Source organism: Aspergillus ambiguus (assembly GCF_047715705.1).
Source record: "Aspergillus ambiguus strain CBS 117.58 unplaced genomic scaffold BDV59scaffold_5, whole genome shotgun sequence".
NCBI lineage: Eukaryota > Fungi > Ascomycota > Eurotiomycetes > Eurotiales > Aspergillaceae > Aspergillus > Aspergillus ambiguus.
The window spans coordinates 809,744-830,238 of NW_027395518.1; the positions used below are offsets into that span (position 1 = coordinate 809,744).

The 20,495-nt window shown below is 58.9% G+C and overlaps 8 protein-coding genes across 8 annotated transcripts; 5 read left to right on the top strand and 3 right to left on the bottom strand.

The window, feature by feature from the left end:
- Window positions 1-7: 7 nt before the first annotated feature.
- On the bottom strand, window positions 8-2,521 carry BDV59DRAFT_132091 (kleisin alpha). The gene is made up of 2 exons (XM_073686981.1): window positions 1,899-2,521; window positions 8-1,842 (listed from the first exon to the last, which is right to left on the bottom strand). Exons 1-2 carry the CDS (start codon window positions 2,160-2,162, stop codon window positions 304-306), a joined length of 1,803 nt encoding a protein of 600 aa, XP_073551032.1. The 5' UTR covers window positions 2,163-2,521; the 3' UTR covers window positions 8-303.
- A 287-nt stretch (window positions 2,522-2,808) lies between these two features.
- pmr1 (Ca(2+)/Mn(2+)-transporting P-type ATPase PMR1) lies at window positions 2,809-6,673 on the top strand. The gene is made up of 3 exons (XM_073688720.1): window positions 2,809-3,198; window positions 3,273-5,763; window positions 5,818-6,673. The coding sequence occupies exons 1-3, from the start codon at window positions 3,097-3,099 to the stop codon at window positions 6,393-6,395; spliced, it is 3,171 nt and encodes a 1,056-aa protein (XP_073551033.1). The 5' UTR covers window positions 2,809-3,096; the 3' UTR covers window positions 6,396-6,673.
- Window positions 6,674-7,939: 1,266 nt separating this feature from the next.
- On the top strand, window positions 7,940-10,204 carry BDV59DRAFT_132105 (ammonium transporter). The gene is made up of 3 exons (XM_073686983.1): window positions 7,940-8,385; window positions 8,445-8,776; window positions 8,825-10,204. Exons 1-3 carry the CDS (start codon window positions 8,277-8,279, stop codon window positions 10,061-10,063), a joined length of 1,680 nt encoding a protein of 559 aa, XP_073551034.1. The 5' UTR covers window positions 7,940-8,276; the 3' UTR covers window positions 10,064-10,204.
- On the bottom strand, window positions 10,205-12,875 carry BDV59DRAFT_132099 (Golgi transport complex subunit COG4). Its single transcript, XM_073686982.1, has one exon. The coding sequence runs from the start codon at window positions 12,859-12,861 to the stop codon at window positions 10,345-10,347; it is 2,517 nt and encodes an 838-aa protein (XP_073551035.1). The 5' UTR covers window positions 12,862-12,875; the 3' UTR covers window positions 10,205-10,344.
- A 64-nt stretch (window positions 12,876-12,939) lies between these two features.
- BDV59DRAFT_172514 (SIR2 family NAD-dependent protein deacylase) lies at window positions 12,940-14,801 on the top strand. The gene is made up of 2 exons (XM_073688721.1): window positions 12,940-13,411; window positions 13,475-14,801. Exons 1-2 carry the CDS (start codon window positions 13,289-13,291, stop codon window positions 14,465-14,467), a joined length of 1,116 nt encoding a protein of 371 aa, XP_073551036.1. The 5' UTR covers window positions 12,940-13,288; the 3' UTR covers window positions 14,468-14,801.
- Window positions 14,742-16,754, top strand: BDV59DRAFT_132164 (putative hexokinase Kxk). The gene is made up of 5 exons (XM_073686985.1): window positions 14,742-15,054; window positions 15,144-15,266; window positions 15,324-15,349; window positions 15,401-15,808; window positions 15,859-16,754. Exons 1-5 carry the CDS (start codon window positions 15,015-15,017, stop codon window positions 16,732-16,734), a joined length of 1,473 nt encoding a protein of 490 aa, XP_073551037.1. The 5' UTR covers window positions 14,742-15,014; the 3' UTR covers window positions 16,735-16,754.
- Window positions 16,755-17,533: 779 nt separating this feature from the next.
- On the top strand, window positions 17,534-18,096 carry BDV59DRAFT_199478 (uncharacterized protein; the record flags this gene model as incomplete). Its single annotated transcript, XM_073693374.1, has 5 exons — window positions 17,534-17,770; window positions 17,824-17,853; window positions 17,934-17,948; window positions 18,008-18,013; window positions 18,073-18,096. 5 exons carry the CDS (start codon window positions 17,534-17,536, stop codon window positions 18,094-18,096), a joined length of 312 nt encoding a protein of 103 aa, XP_073551038.1.
- On the bottom strand, window positions 17,854-20,360 carry BDV59DRAFT_210860 (WD40 repeat domain-containing protein). Its single transcript, XM_073695678.1, has 4 exons — window positions 19,934-20,360; window positions 19,362-19,859; window positions 18,444-19,293; window positions 17,854-18,382 (listed from the first exon to the last, which is right to left on the bottom strand). The coding sequence occupies exons 1-4, from the start codon at window positions 20,252-20,254 to the stop codon at window positions 18,231-18,233; spliced, it is 1,821 nt and encodes a 606-aa protein (XP_073551039.1). The 5' UTR covers window positions 20,255-20,360; the 3' UTR covers window positions 17,854-18,230.
- Window positions 20,361-20,495: the final 135 nt, after the last annotated feature.

The following is a 20,495-nucleotide window of genomic DNA, read 5'->3' on the forward strand; positions in this document are numbered from 1 at the left end:
TGGAGCCACCAGAACAAGCTTAATTCTCGGGAAAATTCTTTATGCATATACTCCAGACTGCACCACGGCCCGACTCGAATCTGGTCACATTCGCTTCTATAAAAACTAAGGTACCTAAAGCTATCATCGGTAACAGGGAATAAAATCTCCTAAAGCCAACAGAAAATCCGGGAGAATACAAAACCGCCTTTTCAATCCCAAGTCAAACACCAGACTCCTACAGATCATTAAAACAGCCGAAGCTTAGAATCAACACAGGAAGAAGAACGTAAGCTGTACATGGACGCCCGAGACTATAGGCCCTTACGCAGCCACCGGCATTGACTGGCTGGCCGCCTCGCCGTTGTTGGCACTCCCTTCGGCCCACGAGCCCCAGAGAGCACGCTTGCCACGGATTTTGAGAGGTCCACCCACAGTATCAGCTCGCTGTTCGACCTGTACGGCATCCTTGGTCGCCAACACGAGGACCTCGAAGAACATCTTGGTCGCATCCGCCTTGGACGCCTGCTTCTCTGGGAGCAGATCCTGGAATTTCACCGTCTTCTTCTGGTCCGCCCCAGACTCCCCCAAGCAGTCCCGAAGGATGTGGACAGCATGTTTCGTCCCAACCGACACCGGGCCGCTGTCTGCCGGCTGCACAATTTCATCGAGATCCTGCAAGGACGGAGGCGCTCCCTCATCATCACTCAGGTGCAGATCGCGGTCCCCTTCGTCACCGGGGAATTCAATCTCGGATGACGCGTGGGCGGTCGCGTCAAGGCCAACGCCTTCATCCAGAGGAACAATGGCTTCCTCTTCGCCCAGTTCCAAGGCCGGAGCCGTGGCTTCTTCGATATCCATGTCCGCGATTCCGCTATCACGCTTGCGCTTCAGCTCGCCTGATTTCTTGATGGAGTCTAGCGACAGCAAATCACGGATTTCCGGAGCCCATCCACGACCACGGCTCATGCCTAGAGCGTTCGACACGAAGTCACCGTTCTGTTGCATGTTCATGAGAGTCAGGAGGACGGGGTCGCGAGGCAAAAAGGACGCAGACTTCATGATCTCGTAGCGACGGGTCGCCGGTGGCTTGGACACGTGCTCCTGGAGTTCGGCTCCCTCGAGATCCAGTTCCATCGGGACGACAACCTTGCGTCGCTTGGCGCGTTGCGCGTGCTTAACAGTTACTTCCTCTTCATCCCCTCCTTCTCCGTCCTCTTCTCCGTCGCCTTCTTCAACGGCCGGAGCGGCTGCTTCCACGCGATCGGGGTCAAGTCTTTCAAGTTCCGCGTCAGCATATTCACTGAGAACTTCATCATCACTATTGTCATCTTCGAACACGGGCTCTTCTGTCTGAGGTGCTGGTTCATCACCTCCAAGGTCCATGGCATCGCCCAACAAGGAATCCTGGGGTCCGTTGTTGTCGAGATCCATCTTCAGAGGAGCACCGTCCTCACCGAGATCGAGGTCAAGGTCGACATCATTGAACTTGCCGCCATCACTGAACATATCCTCCTCCATCGGGCGCGGCGCAGGCGCATCTCGTCCCACTTCCATGCTGAGGTCATGACCCAAGGGCGTTTCATCCTCTCCCAGATCCAGATCAACCAAGGTGTGGTCCTCAAGGTGGGCGGGCTCCTGGGAGACAGAGCGACGGAAACTGCTGTCGGGGAGGAGCTGGCTGCCAAAATCCAGAGCCCCAGGCCGTTTGCCTTCCGACTCCAAGTTGAGGGATTGGGGCATAAGCAGGGATGAGTCCAAGTTCAAGAAAAGGTCGGACTCTGTCAGAACATCAGGCAGAGTGATACCACCGGGGGCGACAACGGTGGTCGTCAAGTCGTTATTATTTGTGAGACGGAAAGCCTAGACGTTACGAAACTTAGCAGTGGTCAACAAGAAGGCGATTCCCCGTGACATACCATCTTAATCTTCATCAGAGCCTCGTTGCAATCGTCGAGTAGATAGCGGGCCTTTCGGCTGTAAATACGGACGACACCCAGCAACAACTGACCGCTTAAACGCAGGGCCATGGGAGCTTGTCCTTGATCAACAATTGCGCTGACACTGCTTTCAATATCCGACTGCAAGATGTGCGATTTCGAGAGTTTGCGCTCCAAGTTGGCGGACAACCAAACGCGAGCCAACGGCCCGGTTTTGGAGAGAAGGGTTTCGGAATAGAACATGGTGAGGGATCAGGGGTAGAACACGTTCGTCCCAAGGCGAAATGATTTAATCCAAGAAGCGGTTATGATTCCAAAACAACCCGCCCAATGCGGGGGTAGTTGGTAGTGGGAATCACCGGACGTGTGCCCGTGCGATGACGCGCCGTGTATCCAGAAAACAACGGGATCAGCGACGAACGGCTGCGGCCCCTGAGGATGGGAGTCCGGTAGCAATCGAGAAAATCCTCCAAGGTCGGTTAAGAAGAGAGATCGCACGGGAAACGAAACCGAGGGCGGGGGGTGCAGGACGGAAGGGGTTATGAGGCTGGATATGCGATGGGGGGGGAAGAAGAGGGAAACAGGTTGAGGAAGAGGAGAGGCGGCGGCGCGTCGGGCAGGTGGGAATGCCTGAGGATTCGGGGTTGATTACTACAGGAACCAGCCCCCGGGCGACTGATTGGCCAGTTTGCGGGTGGCTGGGGTCACGTGGAATGGGATAGTTACGTAAGGGTATGTGCATCACCTGACTTGTGCATGCCGCGTTCGGGAGGGTCCCGGAAGAATGGATCTTCCGGGGTCGGATTTCCGCCCGATCGGGTAAAGCGTCAGCAGCTGCCAACCTCTCGCCGTTGCTTATTGGAACCATCGCGATCATAAAAAAACATCTCGACTGCTAGAGTTGCTCGTCGCTATCCGATCCATTGACGTTAGCCTCCCCGGTCTCTCCTCGATTTGCAACCTCGTGGGGAGTGAGGGTCTCTCCAACGCTGATCCCTGTACTCCGTTAGTGTCCACGCTAGTCTCTTTCTCCTCCCTCTGATTGATGCAGCTCCGGCCAGATCGCGCCTGAGAACGTGGCTTTTCTCGTCGACTTTGATTCTCCCCCTGGTTCCGACGGGATGATAACAAGTGCGAAGCTGATCTAACCGGATCGAATTTGACAAAAGCATGAGAGATGTCAAGGTCCTCGACACCTGCGCTTCCTCTCCATAATGCCCAGGTCCCTGTGTCCAGGCCTCGGTCGACTACCCCGGCCATCGTCAGTAGTTCGCCGTCGGTATGTGAACATCTGTCGCTCCTCTCAAAAGAACATCCATCGGGAACATCCCCTGACTGATGACACCATGCTAGACGTCCACGTCGACGTATTCCCTTCTAGATCCACAACAGACCGCAGCGCGTCTCCAGACCTCTCTCACCAATGGCCTCACCCCCGCGGAGGCGGAGGCCCGCTTGATACGCGATGGACCGAACGAACTCCCCCACGATGAGCCAGAGCCTCTGTGGCTTCGGTTCCTCAAACAGTTTCGGGAGACCCTGATTCTTCTCTTGCTCGGATCCGCCGCTATTTCGTTCGTCATGGGAAATTACGACGATGCCGTCAGCATCACCTTGGCCGTGACGATCGTGGTGACCGTTGGATTTGTGCAAGAATACCGTTCGGAGAAGTCCTTGGAGGCTTTGAGTCGTCTGGTGCCTCATCATGCGCATCTGATCCGCGATGTTCCCCTTTCACATCCGCCACCCATAGCCGGAGCTGTCCCAGCGGCCACCACTGAGGAACTGGAACTCCAGGACCTGAGAAGCAAGAGCCCGAGCTCGGCAGTGAAGGCCTCCTCGACAGTTCCGGCAAATGAACTCGTGCCAGGTGACTTGGTGTTGTTCACCGTGGGTGATCGTATTCCAGCCGATATCCGAATCACTGCCGCTACCGACCTCTCGATCGACGAGTCCAACTTGACAGGTGAAAATGAACCCGTCGCGAAGTATTCCGATGCAATCCGCAGCCCAAAGCATGCGGCCTCGCTCTCCCCAAAGATTGTCAGTCCCCCGCGGTCACCTTTCTACGACGCCCCGGCCAGTGGGGCGGTGGGAGCCGATATTCGCTTGAACGAACAGCACAACATCGCCTTTATGGGAACGTTGGTTCGATCGGGCTATGGACAAGGCATTGTTATCGGAACGGGTGCGAAGACAGAATTCGGCAGTATCTCCGCCTCATTGCAGGAGATTGAAAGTCCCAGAACGCCGCTACAGTTGTCCATGGATCGTCTAGGTCAGGAACTGAGCTACATATCCTTCGGGGTCATTGCACTTATTGTTGTTATTGGCTTAATCCAAGGCCGCAAACTACTTGAAATGTTCACCATTGGCGTTTCCCTCGCCGTCGCTGCCATTCCAGAGGGCCTTCCTATCATTGTTACTGTCACCCTAGCCCTTGGAGTCTTGCGCATGGCCAAACGGGGCGCCATCATGCGACGGCTCCCAAGTGTGGAGACTCTGGGTTCCGTGAACGTTGTCTGCAGTGACAAGACCGGGACCTTGACGCTCAACCACATGACCGTTACGAAGATGTGGCATTTTGACTGCGCTGACCCCTTCGAGGTCCACAACGACATCACCTCATTGACGCCGGGCCCGGCCGCCCGAACTGTCCTTCGCATCGGTAACATCGCCAATAATGGCCGGCTATCGCGCGTGCACGCCAATTCGCCGGCAAGCGCCTCATCTGCGGCCGTGCTGTCCTCGACCGATGACCGTGCGTCCGGTTCGATCCGGAGTAGATGGGTCGGCCAGCCCACCGATGTGGCCATTCTGGACCTGTTGGATATCTTTGGTGAGGACGATGTCCGTGACCGCCTCAGCGCCCGTGTCGCGGAAACTCCGTTCAGCTCGGAGCGGAAGTGGATGGGCGTCATCATCGGCAGCACGAATCCTAGCGAATCAAACGACATGGCCTACATCAAAGGAGCACTGGAACAGGTCCTCACGCGATGCGACACATATCTCACCAAGGATGGCCGCGAGGTCATTCTGGATGAAACGCGGCGTCGCGAAGTCAGGCAAGCTGCCGAGCAGATGGCCTCGGAAGGGCTGAGAGTTCTGGCTTTCGCTAGTGGCGTTGTCCGCGATACGTCAAGAGGACGACCCATGGGCAGCCGATCCGGCACACCGGTGTCACGGTCGTCCGCGCAGGCTGACGATGACGAACGGTATAACGGGTTGGTGTTTGCCGGGTTGGTCGGGATGAACGATCCGCCGCGGAAGGATGTGCATAAATCGATCCGGCGACTCATGGCGGGCGGTGTACACATCATCATGATCACGGGCGACGCCGAGACGACCGCCGTTGCCATTGCGCGGAAGCTCGGCATGCCGATCAGCGATGTTCCCGGGTCGCGACCCGTGCTGAACGGAGAGGATATCGACCGCATGAGCATGGGGGAGCTGTCGGAGGCGATATCGTCGACCTCTATTTTCGCGCGCACCAGTCCGGACCATAAGATGAAGATCGTGCGCGCGCTGCAGGCGCGCGGCGACGTGGTCGCGATGACTGGGGATGGAGTCAACGACGCGCCAGCCTTGAAGAAGGCGGACATTGGCATTTCGATGGGCAAGCTGGGAACGGATGTGGCCAAGGAGGCCGCGGACATGATCCTGACGGACGACGACTTTTCGACGATCCTGCGAGCGATCGAACAGGGCAAAGGGATCTTCTACAATATCCAGAACTTCATTACGTTCCAGCTCAGCACCAGCGTTGCCGCGTTGAGTCTGGTATTGTTGAGTACGACGCTCGGGTTCAAGAACCCGCTGAATGCCATGCAGATCCTATGGATTAGTGAGTCTGGAGCGGCCCCCGCGGATTGGACGATCGGATGCTAACCCTGGCTAGACATTCTCATGGATGGGCCCCCGGCGCAATCGCTCGGGGTCGAACCGGTTGACCCCTCGATCATGAACCGGCCGCCTCGACCGCGCACGGCGCGGGTGCTCACGAAGCCGCTGATCCAGCGAGTGCTCACGTCGGCGTTTATGATCATGGTGGGGACGCTGGCGATCTACGTGTACGAGATGGGGGACGCGGACGACGGGGCAACGCCGGCGGGGCAGCGGTCCCGGGTGGTGACGGCGCACGACACGACGATGACGTTCACGTGCTTCGTGCTGTTCGACATGTTCAACGCGCTGACGTGCCGCAGCGAGGGCAAGTCGGTGCTCCGGGGCGAGCTGCCGCTGTTTGGGAACAAGATGTTCAACTACGCAGTGCTGGGGTCGCTGGCGGGACAGGCGTGCGTGATCTACCTCCCGTTCCTGCAGCGGGTGTTCCAGACGGAGCCGCTGAACGTGGCGCATCTGTTCAAGCTGGTGTGTATTTCGAGTAGCGTGTTTTGGGTGGATGAGGGGCGGAAATACTATCGAGCGCTGCAACGGCGGCGGGCGGTGGGGGTTGGATACAGTGTGAATGTGTAGATGTATAGAGGCTAGTGTATATCATCCTGCTATTGATTAATGACTACGATTGAGGACTTGGCTTGCATGTCAGCGTAGATGGGGTGGTAACTGGTCGGGGCTCTGTGTGCTCCGGACGAGGTCACGCGAGACGGATCCTCCCCAACACGAGGCAGGCAACCAGGCATCGGACAGGGAGGTGGTAATTAAGTCGTGACCCACCGTTCTTAGACCCGGCAGTTAAGGGGTATTATGGAGAAGATGACCTATGCAGGAGGATACTAGGGACAGAGTAGTTGATGTTTAGTTGATGTTGAGCTGAGGTTCGGGGAGCGACAGCGGTTGAGGATGATAAAGCTAGGCTGAAAGTGGAACGGAGGGGCTCCACCGACCCAGCGTGCCGGAAAGAGTTTATTCAATCGATGATGGGGAGATAACAGGTCTACAGGGTGCCCTATCTGCGCGTACACCGATATACAGCCTTCCAAATGGACAATAGAAAGATACAGCCTCCCTGGCCATATGCTAGACATCTTTTCAACCACTCTCCGATCCCAGCTTCTGCAGAAACGCCGCCAAGCAGCCGAAAAAAGACATCCCGAAGCCGACCGAACGCGATTCCTGAAACTCCCGAGGCGGACGGCCATTGGCTGATCGGGACGTTATCAGCGGCCAATCCGTGGAGATCGGGCGGTGGCCCCACTTGGCGTGTGGTGGCGGTTGGTTACTCTTATCGGGGCTTCTCAGCCAATCGATGTGGGCAATCGATGAGCTGAGAGAAACGTGCTGATAACAGGGACCGGATGTCTGACGGTTGGATACCTGGAGATGAGGGGAGAGATAGGGCGCGGGGTCGGTATTGGATAATGGTAAGCTCAGTTATCTCTCCGGCGGGATCAGATGCAGCACAGTTGGTGAGGGAGAGGGAAGGAGAGGATGGATTGCGACATGGGAAGATAGAGGGAAGCGATCTATATAATGGGGCTGTCCACGTCTCTTCTCTGGTCTGCAGGACCACCCAGGCAGGGTGCACTCTCCTGAAGACTCTGCGCCGTACGCAGTGCTGCGTACAGCTATGCTCCTTCCGTCCCCATCCTTCTCCTCGTCGAGACCCATCGGAAGAACAACTAGCTCGCCTGGGTTAGTCGGGACAGCCAAAAGCAAAGATCTATCTCGTTCCCGACCAGTGATGATGACAATGATATCGGACGGATCGATCTGATTCATGGAAACACGGACTGGGTCGCCACGAGGTTGGTCCTAGGGGCTTGGCGAGGTCTTCATCTACTACCGATATAGGGATAATAGGGATTATAGGGATTGTATAGGGATTGATCAAGGGACTGCTGACTAACGAGACTTTATCCTCATTCTTCTCTTGTGTTATTCTTCATTCTTCATTTATATATTTATTCTATTGATATTATTATTTATTTGCTCATTCTATTCGATTCAACTGATGATTTTATTCGATTATTCTCTGTTTTGTTATTATCCCCGTGCAATCGAAACCCAATCGAAACTCAAAAAAAATAAAATAAAAAAGAGATAACATCCCATCACTAATTCGATTACATTTCCTTATCGTCGCGGCTCCACTCCGCCGATCCAGTCTAGAGACTGCTGCAGGGCCCACTCCGCCTTCCAGAATCAACCAACTTTTTGCTCGTTTTTATATCCCGGCTTTTCCCTCTGCTGCTGCTTTTCTCCCCACATTCATCCTTCTCCAGTTCTCTCTTCTTCTCTTCTTCTCTCTCACTCTCTCACCCTCCTATCTCCATCTCTCCAACTCTCCATCTCCTCCCGTATCCTGCTCATCCCTCCTCTCCCGGGAGGCTCTGAGACCAGGTCCTCCTACTACCACTCGCCGTTTTCGTCCCTCCTCTCGAATCCCTCCCCATCATGGCCTCCGGCGCGGCCGATTATCTCCCCCAGTATGCCTCCTACAACTGGACCGGCGCTCCCTCCAACGCCGATCAACTCATGACCAATGAACTCGGCGGAGACTCCCGTACGTCGCACCCGGTGACTCCTCAATGCCCTCGACCATCCCCTCTGACCGTTCTGCAGGAGTCGAGAACTTGAACAAATGGTTCCAATCCGGTGACCAGGCCTACATCATCGTCTCCTCCGCCATGGTCATGGTCATGATTCCCGGTCTCGGTTTCCTCTACTCCGGTCTCGCCCGCCGCAAGTCCGCCCTCAGTATGATTTGGGCCTGTATGGCCTCCTGGTCCGTCGTCACGTTCCAATGGTACTTCTGGGGTTACTCCCTGGCTTTCTCTCCCTCTGCCACCAACGGCTTTATCGGCAACCTGCGAAACTTTGGTTTGATGAAGACCCTGGGTGAACCCAGCCCCGGTTCCCCGCTAATCCCTCATCTTCTCTTTGCTTTCTACGAAGTAAGTTTCGGAGCCTCTCCGTCATCTCCTCCCTCACTAACCCCTCAGATGCAATTCTGTGGTGTCACCGCCGCCATCGTCATGGGTTCTGTCGCTGAACGTGGCCGCCTCCTTCCCGCCATGGTCTTCACCTTCATCTGGGCCACTATCGTCTACTGTCCCCTCGCCTGCTGGACCTGGAACAGCAATGGCTGGGCCTACAAGTACGGGGTTCTCGATTACGCCGGCGGTGGTCCCGTCGAGATCGGTTCCGGTTTGACCGCCCTCGCCTACTCACTCGTCCTCGGTCGTCGCCAGGAACGCATGATGCTCAACTTCCGCCCCCACAACGTCTCGCTCATCCTGCTCGGTACCGTCTTCCTCTGGTTCGGATGGCTGGGTTTCAACGGCGGTTCCTCGTTTGGCGCCAACATCCGTGCCACCATGGCCTGCTGGAACACCAACCTGACCGCCTCCTTCGCCGCCATGACCTGGGTGCTGCTCGACTGGCGCCTCGCTCGCAAGTGGTCCATGGTCGGCTGGTGCTCCGGCACCATCTCCGGCCTCGTCGCCGCCACTCCCGCCTCCGGATTCCTGCCTCTCTGGGCCAGCGTCATTCTCGGCATCGTCACCGGCATTGTGTGTAACTACGCCACCAAGGTGAAGTACTGGATCCGCATCGACGACTCCATGGATGTGTTCGCGGAGCACGGTGTCGCTGGAATTGTCGGGCTCATCTTCAACGCGCTGTTCGCCGACGACGCCGTCGTCGGCCTGGATGGCGTCAACACTGGCTCCGGCATGGGCGGTTGGGTCATCCACAACTACAAGCAGCTGTACATCCAGATCGCCTTCATCGTTGCCTGCAGTGCCTACACGTTCGTCGTTTCCGCCATCATCGCCTACGCCGTCAACGCCATCCCGGGTCTCAAGCTGCGTGCGTCCGAGGAGGCCGAGCTCCTCGGTATGGACGACGACCAGCTCGGCGAATTCGCCTACGACTACGTCGAGGTCCGCCGTGACTACCTCGCCTGGACCCCACAGAAGCACGACCAACTCGAGGACGGTCACCAGGTGCCGGCCGCCGCCCGGTACGGCATCGGTGAGCACAGCGACATGATGCTCGACGGCCACCCGCCCGCCGGCATCGACAGCCGCGGCGGCAGCGAGCCCGACTCCACCATGCACGACGTCAAGCTGGCCCCGACGCCGGAGGCCGCCCCGGTCCCGCCGCCGGCGCCGCGCCAAGTCGCCGAGCAACATCGGCCCGACGAGGGCACGCCGATCGAGAACGAGAAGCCCGAATAAGCTGTCATCTAATACCCTTATGTTTAATTTTCTGGTCATTTACCTGTTCGAGATATCCACCTTTGTTTTCTTCTTTCCTGTCTAGCTTGGCTGAGCCACTACACATGTTTTTTTTTTTTGTCTTATACCGACGGCTTGGGCGGCGTTCGGGATTGTATATAGAAGCTGGGATCAACCATGTCATAGATCTATGGACTCGTTTCGCACGATCAACGTCTTCTCCATCCGTACTATGTACAGTGACATAGATAAACCACATCGTAACATATACACCCCACTGCCTAGTACATATTCCGACGCACCATCCCCCGCACGCGGATCCGATCCTCCCGACTCAACCGATCCAACACATCCGCCGTTTCCCCCCCGCGCAGCACATCCTCCCACTCGTCCTCGTCCATGCCCATCACCAGCACCATCTGCGTGCAGCGCGCAAACGCCTCGCGGTGCCGATACCGCGCGGTGGCGCCGTGCTGCGACGACCCGCCCACGTCCACCGCCGCGCCCACCAACCCGGCCACGTCGCGCTCCAGCCGCGCCGCCCCCAGCGCATTGATCCGCCCCTGGTACGACCACAGCCGCTTCTCCAGCAGCCGCGCCAGGTACGCCAGCGTCACCGTCAGCAGCCGGTCGAAGGCCGTCGCCGTCAGAATGCGCCACAGCGGCAGCAGCAGCTCCGTCCAGCTGCGCGCGAACCGCGGCCGCACCAGCTCCTTCGCCCCGCCCTCGCCGTCGTCGCCGTCCTCCCCGTCGGGGGACTCGTCGTCGTCAGCGCCGGGCTGGTACTCGATGTCGCGGAAGGCGTCGGCGAGGATGGGCCGCAGGCGGTGCTTGACGACGTTGTTGAAGACGACCTGGATGCCGTCGGAGAGTAGGTCGGCGACCTTGGACTCGAAGGAGGAGGCCAGGCTGTGGAGGGTCTGCGCGGCGAGGGCCGCGTCCGCGGCGGCGGGGAAGAGCGAGCGGAGGTGGTCGGAGCCGGATCCGTCGTCGGCGCTGGCGGGGCCGGTGTTGTTCTGCACGATGCGGCGCACGTAGTCGACGGCCACGTCGAGGTTGTTGATCAGCACGAGGAAGGCGAGGACGAGCGGTTCAGGCGGCGTGCCGCCCTGGACGGCGGCGCGCGGGTAGCATTCGTCCCGCATCTTGCGTTGGGTCATGCCGATGAAGTCGGAGCCGAGCACGCGCGAGAGCGTCGGCACGACGTTGGTGACGACGCTAATCTGGGAGGTTGCCAGCGACTGCTGCAGCACTTTGTTGACGATGTACATGATGTCGTCGACGGCGGAGGTGATGTGGGGGGGGTCGGCTTTGAGCGGCCGCTGCGGGTTGAGGGTGAGTCCCGATGGTGGCTCGTCGAGCTGGAAGGCCTTCTCGACGGACCGTCGGAAGAAGAACGTCGTCATTGTGTTGAAGGGGGACACGAGTCGGTCGTTGATCTTCTTGGTGAGGCTGGAGTCTTGGAGGAAACGCGGTGCGGTGAGGGTGGGAGTGGTTTCGTCCGGGGGCTGATATGGTTGGGTTAGTGGGTGGTGTTTGAGATGGTTGGGAAGGGGGGCGAAGGAGAGAAATACGTTGCAGGTCTCGGTGAGGAACCGACAGTAGAGGGACCAGCGGCCGAGCATGACGGTCATCTCATTGAGAAGCCCGTCGATCTCTTTCATGTCGACACCCTCGTCGTCAGCGGCCGCAGCGTCGCGCATGGCCGGGGAGTTTGATCGGGGCGTGCCGCTGCGCTGCGGGAGGAAGCTCTGCACGAGGAAGGTGAAGGCGTAGGATTTGATGTCGGTGAGACGGCGGTCGACATGGCGCTCGTCGCTCCAGGTGTCGAGGATGATGCCGCCTTGGACGTCGGCCTCGAGCTGCAGCCGCTCGATGACGCGGTTCATCTTGCGCGGGCCGTAGTGGCGCTCGACGAGGCCGCCGTGGCCGTCGATGATCTGCGCGATGTGCTCGAAGAGCTTGGTGAGCGCGGTGGCGTAGAAGAAACCGTCCTTGGTCTGCTGGGCGCCGCTGCCCGCGTGGAGGTTGGACCGCGCGCGCGCTGCGATGCCCTGACAGACGTAGCGGCCGTACACGTCCAGGCCGACCTCCGCGCGGCCGATCAACGGGAACAGCTTGAAGAAGCGGGTGATCTTGGCGCCGTTGGACTCCTTGACGGCCTTGTCGAACTCGCGCAGGAAGAGCCCGCACAACGACTCGGCCGCATTGTCCAAGGTGACGTTGGGCGGGTCCGGCACCTCCGCCGTGGGCACCATCTCCGCGGCGAAGGGCCCGTGGACGACCTCGGCGGGGATCTTGGACGCGCGGTTGAGATAGCTGGCGGCCGTCTCCCAGTCCTGCGGCGCGCCCATGGACCCGGCGACGCCCAGCACGCAGGCCTTGAGCTCGGCCACCTGCTCGACCATCTCGAGCGTGGCCTTCACGCGCGATTGTTCCAGGTCCAGCCGACGCACGGCGCTGGAGATGCGGTCTGCCGTGGCGGCCGCGTCGGAGAGCATGCCATGGCTGATGCCACGAGTGGTGGTGGTCTGGGAGCCGAGATGGGCCCGGAGCAGATCTAGACGGCCAAATTCACGCGAGAAGTCCTTCTGGGAGGCGACGAGGGCGTCTAAACGAGCCGTGACGGAGGCCTCCTGCTCGTGCAGGTGCGACAACGTGGCCTTGATCTCGGCGACGGAGCTGGCATTGAAGATGTCTGGGGAGGAGGAGGATTCCGAGTGAGGCGGCGGGGGGTCTGAGGGGGAGAGAGGAGCAACGGCATGGCCATTGACGGCCAAGGGGGATGATTTGGACATGGTCCGGAGAGACGAGAGGATGTTGGAGGGTTTGATTGATGGTGGGGAAGTTGATCAGGAGAGGAGGTCGGCAGAATCGGGCGGTGAGTGTGTCGCAGAGCACTTATAGATCCTCTAACTTATAGAATTAAAATACATATCTCTCTATATCTCTGTCACTATCTCTCTATATATATCTTTATATATCACTGTTTAATTAAGCAGATCTCAGCATCATCTCGTCTATCCCATTTGGTCTATCCATCTGGTGTAGCAGGCACATCACGTCATCGGCATTATTTTCACGGTGATCCTCTCGTCGTGCGCACCGTCACTTCTCCAACTCTTCGCCCACACCACGCTCTCCAGCCTCTCCCTCACATCCTCAGACACCATCGGCCGCCGTCGCAGACTCCGTCACCAACACGGTCGTTTCCGCCCTCGCACCATGGGTAACGAACCGTCGACCGTCGTGGATGAGAACACCCCTCCCTCCGTGCTGGAATCGCGGTCCATCGAGGCGGTGGCAAAGTACATCCGGGAGAAGAATGTGCGCAAGATCGTGGTCATGGTATGCTCCCCATGTGATCCGTTACCTCGTTCGCCGAGAGAGAGAGTCGACTGACTCGTGTAGGTGGGAGCGGGCATCAGCACGTCAGCAGGCATCCCGGATTTCCGTTCTCCAGATACCGGTATCTACGCCAATCTCGCCCATCTGGATCTCCCCGACCCCGAAGCCGTGTTCGACATCAGCTTCTTCCGTGGCAACCCGCGGCCATTCTACGCGCTGGCACGGGAGCTGGCTCCCGGGCGATATCGCCCCACCATTGCGCATGCTTTCGTCAAGCTTCTCTACGATAAGGGTCTCCTCCTCAAGCATTTCTCACAGAACATCGACTGCCTGGAGCGACTGGCCGGCGTGCCCGGCGAGATGATCGTCGAGGCGCACGGGAGCTTCGCCAACCAACACTGCATCGACTGCAAGGCCGAGTACCCGGAGACGCAGATGAAGGAAGCGATCGCCACGGGGGAGGTGCCGCGGTGCGCGCACTGCCAGGGCATCGTCAAGCCGGACATTGTCTTCTTCGGCGAGGCGCTCCCGGAGGACTTCTTCGAGAACCGCACCCTTCCCGAACAGGCCGACCTGTGCATCATCATGGGCACGAGTCTCTCCGTGCAGCCGTTTGCCAGTCTCCCCGCGTTCTGTCGCGACGGCGTCCCGCGCGTGCTGGTCAATATGGAGCGGGTGGGCGGACTGGGGTCGCGCCCGGACGATGTGCTATTGTTGGGCGATTGCGATGCCGGTGTGCGCCGGTTCGCGCGCGCGCTGGGTTGGGAGCAGGACCTCGAGGAGCTCTGGGAACGCACCAATCCCGATCCGGCAAGTCGCCAGGCCGAAGAGGCGCCACCGAAGACTCGTGATGAGCGACTCCGCGACGAGATCGCCCGGTTGACGGAGGAGGTGGACCGGACGTTGGACCTCTCCGATGTGTACCAGCAGCGCGTGCGACAGCAGATCGACCACACGCAGACGACGGCCTCCGAGGAGAAGACCCTGCGAGAGAGGGACGACGGCCGACGAGATATGGGGACGTTGGGACATGTGTTTCCGCATTTAGCGCGATAAACGGGATTAGATTTGGACTGTTCTATACGGAGTACGTCGGTTGTTAGACATACATAAAGGATTACGGTTATGATTATTGACTGGGAAATGAGGATGAAGAGGTCTAGAAGGAGGATTCCAAGATTTTCCTGTCATCTGATCTTCGCCTGCAGAAGGAATGGCGCTGTGGCTGCAAATTATCGGCGGGCGGAGGGCAACTATATATTCGCTACTGGACTCGTCACATGCACAGGCCTCCCACGGGGATGGCAATGCTCATAGAAATATGAGAAAAATGTAAAAAATGTCAATAAAATAGAATTCCTTAGCAAATACAATATTAGTCAACTCCCAGCCCGATTAATCCCAATCCAGCTGCGGTGTGTGTGGGATTTTCTAGTGCTGTTGCTGCTGCCCCACGACTGCCCCCCCCGCTGATATCATCACCGCGGACTACATTCGTCCTTCGTCGTCATCTTTTCTTCCTCTTCTCCTCTCCTCCCATTCCTCCCGCCCTCCCCCTTCATCCCTTCGTCTATATACATCATCGCTGGAACATATTGTCACCATGGTTGGAATTGGCCCCAAACGTCCTCCGTCCCGCAAGGGTTCGTCCTTTCTCCCCCCTCCAACTCCACTGCGTTTCCACGGTTCCTCCCGCCGTCTACAACCAGCGTACTCACTCAATGCCTCACAGGTTCCCGCCATGAGCTTCCCCAGAATCTCCTGGAGCAGATCAAGGAGTTCGAGGACCAGTTCACTGTCAATGCCGCAACCCTCAAGAAGGTCGTCGCTCACTTCGTCAAGGAGCTGGAGAAGGGTGCGTGAATCCAGACAAACCCGGGCGAACAACAGCTAACCCAGATCCATTGCGTAGGCCTGACTGTCGAGGGTGGTAACATTGTAAGCCCTCCCATCGCTTGCTTGTCCTGAAGCCCGGACTAATCTCCCCAGCCCATGAACGTCACCTGGGTCATGGGCTTCCCCGATGGAGACGAACAGGGAACCTTCCTCGCCCTCGACATGGGTGGTACCAACCTGCGGGTTTGCGAGATCACCCTTACAGAAGAGAAGGGTGCCTTTGATATCACCCAGTCCAAGTATCGGATGCCTGAGGAGCTCAGAACTGGCACCGCCGAGGAGCTCTGGGAGTACATCGCCGACTGTCTCGAGCAGTTCATCCACGCTCACCACGAGAACGAGAACCTGTCTAAGCTGCCATTGGGTTTCACCTTCTCCTACCCGGCCACCCAGGAATACATTGACCACGGTGTCCTTCAGCGTTGGACCAAGGGCTTCGACATTGACGGGGTCGAGGGCCATGACGTCGTGCCGCCCTTGGAGGAGATCCTCAAGAAGCGAGTACGTGATGTCGTTGAATCCCCTCCGGCACAATGCTAATCCCGCCACAGGGCCTCCCCATCAAGGTCGCCGCCTTGATCAATGACACCACCGGGACCTTGATCGCTTCTTCCTACACCGACCCGGCCATGAAGATCGGCTGCATCTTCGGCACCGGTGTCAACGCGGCTTACATGGAGGATTGTGGTTCCGTCCCCAAGCTCGCCCACATGAACCTCCCTCCGGACATGCCCGTGGCCATCAACTGCGAGTACGGCGCTTTCGACAACGAGCACATCGTTCTGCCCCTCACCAAGTACGACCACATCATCGACCGCGACTCCCCGCGTCCCGGCCAGCAGGCCTTCGAGAAGATGACCGCCGGTCTCTACCTGGGCGAAATCTTCCGGCTGGCGCTCCTGGATCTTCTCGAGAGCCGCCCGGGCCTCATCTTCATCGACCAGGACACCTCGCTCCTGCGCAAGCCCTACCTGCTTGACTCGTCCTTCCTGGCCGCCATCGAGGAGGACCCCTACGAGAACCTGCAGGAGACGGCCGAACTGCTGGAGCGCAAGCTCAACATCAAGGCCACCGAGGCCGAGCTGGAGATGATCCGCCGGTTGGCCGAGCTGATCGGAACCCGCGCCGCGCGTCTCTCGGCGTGCGGTGTGGCCGCCATCTGCACGAAGAAGAACATCAAGTCCTGCCACGTCGGCGCCGACGGCTCCGTCTTCACCAAGTACCCGCATTTCAAGGCCCGCGGAGCCCAAGCGCTGCGCGAGATCCTGGACTGGGCGCCCAACGAGCCGGATCGCGTCGAGATCCTGGCCGCCGAGGACGGATCGGGTGTGGGAGCCGCACTCATTGCGGCCCTGACCCTGAAGCGCGTCAAGGCCGGCAACCTGGCTGGTATCCGCAGCCTGGATGAGATGAAGAGTTTGACTTGATGATGGACACGGCTTGGCGTTGTGAAGGGGTATACTGATATTACAATTGGAGGTTAAATAATTTACGATAGGACGGACTCATAGAGGCATCAATGAATCTGCTTTTTCCACTTCCAACACTTGCATCCAACGTTCCCCCCACGCGAGTGACAACAACACGGGCCAACAAGAGACAAAGCTTCTTGAGAAACAAAAACGCTGATGGCATCCCTTTGTCTCGGAAAACACATCTGACCGCACCAGGGATAACTCGGCTGCGTACACAAACTGCTAAAATAGTTCCCAGGCGCAACGGAATGCAAACCAGGAATTAAAGCATGGACACGAAACGAACAAGATCGGCAGCGAGGTATGAAGGGTTGGCTTCCTGCCATCCCTCTCGCGGTTACCTCCCCTGATATCCCCTCGGCGCCGTTGAGTATGCATGAGACTGACTCGATCTCTAGCTAGTAACCTAGAGTCCTATCGAGAGATGGAATTGGCTCTATACAAAGTCCGGGTCTCCTGTCAGCTCCGGAGATATGCAGCTGGAATGCCGAATCAGGACCACGATCCTGATCCGGTCTCGACTCGAAGCCTCCCTTGATTTCTCCTTCGCCCACATACCACCCTTCACCCGCCATGGTAGGCCGTTGTTGGGCACGGAATGAACTCCACGGGGGCGGTGGAAGAGCAAGGGAGCATATATAGACGGTGCCCCAAGAATCGCGCGTGTTTGCCCCCGTCCAACCCCATCCATCTGTATATCTAGACATTCCACTTCCCTCCACACCTCTCCCAACAACAACGCCACCACAAGATGAAGTTCTCCCTCCTCGTCCTGTCCACGCTCGCCGTCGGCGCCTTCGCCGTGCCCCCCGGTGGCGGCAGAGACGAAAACGACAATGTGAGCAAGGACATTCCTCTCACCCCCGACGAGGGTGGCAAGCCGGACGAACCTTCAAAGTCCCCAACACCGACGCCGTCGCCGAGCCCGACGCCGTCCTCAACGGACAAGCCCTCCGCCTCGTCGACGGACGAGCCGGCTCCGAAAAAGGTGGGCATGCGCGTTCCTTGTAGATGGCGGACAGTTCGCTGACACTCACGCAGGATGATGACAAAGCAGGCTTCTTGGATGGTGTAAGTAGATACCCCGAGAGGAAGCCAGCGTATGGCGCTTGTGTGGCTAGCGGACTAACCGGTTGCGTTTCGGCGTTTAGCTTAAAGACTTGCCCGTAAGTCGCATCTCTGTTTTGTTTCTCTGCAGTAATGGGCTAACATGGTTCTCGCACAGGGTATTGTATGTGTCTCCCCCTCCGGGTGCATTTGATCCGGAGACAATGCTAACTGCTGGTGTAGGGCGGCCTTTTGGGGGGTATCTAGATGTGTCTCTTTTGGTGGTTTAGCTTCTGTGTACTCAGCCTGTCTCCATGTTAATTGCTCTTCGAGTAAATGCAATCCAATTATATCCATTGATCTATTTCCTAGCTCTAAACCCAACATGAAAGAAGAAACTTTTACCCCCGGATCTCCCACAGACGGATGCGACCCTGCTCGTTGGCCACGGCCAGCTGCTCCGAGTTGGGCGAGATAGCCACCGATGAGATGCGACCCAGCGGCGTGTTTGACGTCGGCCAGTTGCGGTACACTGTGCACGACGGCAGATGGACTAATCCACGTTAGCTGTCTGGACCCGGCCACCGCTCGCATGGCGGAGGAGGAGGACTCACCGATTCTCAACGCATCCCGCTTCCACCGACTCGCCATGACGAAGAACTGCCCGTCCGGCGCAAACTCCACATGGCTGATCGGCGTGGTCAGCTGGTCGAGGGCGCGCACCGGCTCCGGGTTGCGCGGGATAGCCGCCACCGAGCCATCCTTGGGCGCCGCCGCATACGCGGCCGCCCACTCGCGGCGGTCGTAGACGTTGACGACGCCGCTGGAGCTGCCGATGGCGACCCAGCGATCGCCGCCGAGCTGCGAGCGGCCGCTCCGCCCGCCCAGCCGGAGCACGGTGGTGCCCACGGCGCCGGCGTCCATCCAGCGGGCCACGACGCGGTTCAAGCGGCCATCCCATTCGGAGACCTCGCCGCTCTTGCTGGCGACCGTCAGGCCCTCGCCGTCGCTCCACCACGCGAAGTCGGCCACGCCGCCGCGCCCGTCCACGCGCACCTGCGCCACCCACTGCGCCGTCGTCGAGTCCAGCACGTTGACCAGCCCGCCACCCTTGCGCGACGATCCGACCAGACCCACCCACCGTCCGCACGGCGACACTTTCAGCCGCTCCATCGACTTCTGCTCCTCCTTGCGGTCGGCCGTGCCGTTCACCTTGTCCACCTTGCCCGTGTCCAGGTCCCAGATGTGGAAGAAGCGGCGTCGCCCGGACGCGTAGATCCGGTTCCCGCTCGGCAGTGCGAACGCCGACGTGTGCAGCGGCGTGCGCCGGATGTGCAGCGACGTGAGGAGCGGGTTCGGCGCCGGCGCGGACGGCGCGATGTGGTGGAGGAAGAGCGTCGCCGCGGGGCCGGACGACAGGAGCAGCGGGTAGTGCGGGTGGAACATGAGCGAGTCGACCGATGACTGCGTGCGAGGTGTGGTTAGGCAGGGGTGTTCTTCTTTCTATGAACGTAGGGTGCATATAGACTCACCGGCTGGTCTCGTCCGACGTCCTTCAGTCTTTGGATATCCAGCATCTCCGGCCGCAGCTTCCGCTTGCCGCCGCGTGTGTCCTCGAGCTTGGTCAGATCCGTCGCGCCCTGCAGCAGCTTCGCCAGCGGCTGCATGGCCGGGATCTCCTCGTCGTCGGTGTCCATGTCGTCGGCGTCAACGTCGGAGTCGGAGTCGCCGCCGCGGTGCTGCTCGGCCGCCTGGCTCACCCAGTCGGGCACCGGGTGCAGCTGCTGGAACTGCCGGCGCAGCCGCCGGACGTATTCCTTCCCGCTGATGATGTCCTCGGATTCGGCGACGCGGAGCTTGCGCAGGCGCGTGTGGCTGGCCAGCGAGATGGTCATGCGCTCGTCGTCGCTGTCGTGCCAGAGGGCGGCGTCGTCATCGTCGTTGTCGTCGCTCTCATTGTCGGAGGATGATGGCGTGGAGTCGGCGACGTCAGTCGAGACGGGGCCGGCGCCCGAGTCGAGGAAGAAAAGCTGCGGCCGTCAGTTCACGAGTCCGACGCTGTCATGGGGCGCCTATGGGCCTGCATCCATATGAATCCACATACATCGGCATCAGCCACTTCGTCCATATCCTTCTCTTCGCCATCGGCCTCCTCCGCCTCGCTGTCCTTGTCGTCGTCGCTGTCGTCGCTCTCCCGTCCGAGAAGAGCGACCAGTCCGCGCTCGTTCTGGTGCTTCAGTGACCCCGTGAACCCGTCGTCATCGCCAAAAAGCAGTCGCTCTAGTTTCTCCTCGGCCTCGTCCTTCTCCGGGACGTCGTCGACTGTGTTGGACATGTCGACGTCGTGGTCTGGGCGCACCAGCCCGGCCTTTTGGAATGGCGTGGGCTTCTGGCGGGATTTTTGCTTGACGGCGGTCTTGGGCATGGTGGTGACCGCTTCTTCTCAGGTAGTCGGATGGACTGGGGTCTAGACGACAACTGATCTGAGAGAAGGAGAGGTGAGAAATGCGCCACGAAGAACAGCTGGCGAGCTGAACGGTCGACATGGACAATCGACCATAATTTTTCTTCGCAGGCGGCAGATGCGGGCGGTGAGATCTGCGGTGGAGAGCGCTGCCTTGGTGCCTGATCTAGATGACCAACTTGAAGGGAGGTACATGTGCTGT

Coding starts and splice junctions, on each gene's coding strand:
- BDV59DRAFT_132091 (XM_073686981.1), bottom strand. CDS start 2,162: ATGTTCTATTCCGAAACCCTTCTCTCCAAAACCGGGCCGTTGGCTCGC. Junction 1,843..1,898: donor CTCTGATGAAGATTAAGATG/GTATGTCACGGG, acceptor CGTAACGTCTAG/GCTTTCCGTCTCACAAATAA.
- pmr1 (XM_073688720.1), top strand. CDS start 3,097: ATGTCAAGGTCCTCGACACCTGCGCTTCCTCTCCATAATGCCCAGGTC. Junction 3,199..3,272: donor TCGTCAGTAGTTCGCCGTCG/GTATGTGAACAT, acceptor ACACCATGCTAG/ACGTCCACGTCGACGTATTC. Junction 5,764..5,817: donor CATGCAGATCCTATGGATTA/GTGAGTCTGGAG, acceptor AACCCTGGCTAG/ACATTCTCATGGATGGGCCC.
- BDV59DRAFT_132105 (XM_073686983.1), top strand. CDS start 8,277: ATGGCCTCCGGCGCGGCCGATTATCTCCCCCAGTATGCCTCCTACAAC. Junction 8,386..8,444: donor TGAACTCGGCGGAGACTCCC/GTACGTCGCACC, acceptor ACCGTTCTGCAG/GAGTCGAGAACTTGAACAAA. Junction 8,777..8,824: donor TTCTCTTTGCTTTCTACGAA/GTAAGTTTCGGA, acceptor CTAACCCCTCAG/ATGCAATTCTGTGGTGTCAC.
- BDV59DRAFT_132099 (XM_073686982.1), bottom strand. CDS start 12,861: ATGTCCAAATCATCCCCCTTGGCCGTCAATGGCCATGCCGTTGCTCCT.
- BDV59DRAFT_172514 (XM_073688721.1), top strand. CDS start 13,289: ATGGGTAACGAACCGTCGACCGTCGTGGATGAGAACACCCCTCCCTCC. Junction 13,412..13,474: donor TGCGCAAGATCGTGGTCATG/GTATGCTCCCCA, acceptor TGACTCGTGTAG/GTGGGAGCGGGCATCAGCAC.
- BDV59DRAFT_132164 (XM_073686985.1), top strand. CDS start 15,015: ATGGTTGGAATTGGCCCCAAACGTCCTCCGTCCCGCAAGG. Junction 15,055..15,143: donor ACGTCCTCCGTCCCGCAAGG/GTTCGTCCTTTC, acceptor AATGCCTCACAG/GTTCCCGCCATGAGCTTCCC. Junction 15,350..15,400: donor CTGTCGAGGGTGGTAACATT/GTAAGCCCTCCC, acceptor TAATCTCCCCAG/CCCATGAACGTCACCTGGGT.
- BDV59DRAFT_210860 (XM_073695678.1), bottom strand. CDS start 20,254: ATGCCCAAGACCGCCGTCAAGCAAAAATCCCGCCAGAAGCCCACGCCA. Junction 19,860..19,933: donor ACGAAGTGGCTGATGCCGAT/GTATGTGGATTC, acceptor TGACGGCCGCAG/CTTTTCTTCCTCGACTCGGG. Junction 19,294..19,361: donor ACGTCGGACGAGACCAGCCG/GTGAGTCTATAT, acceptor CCTCGCACGCAG/TCATCGGTCGACTCGCTCAT.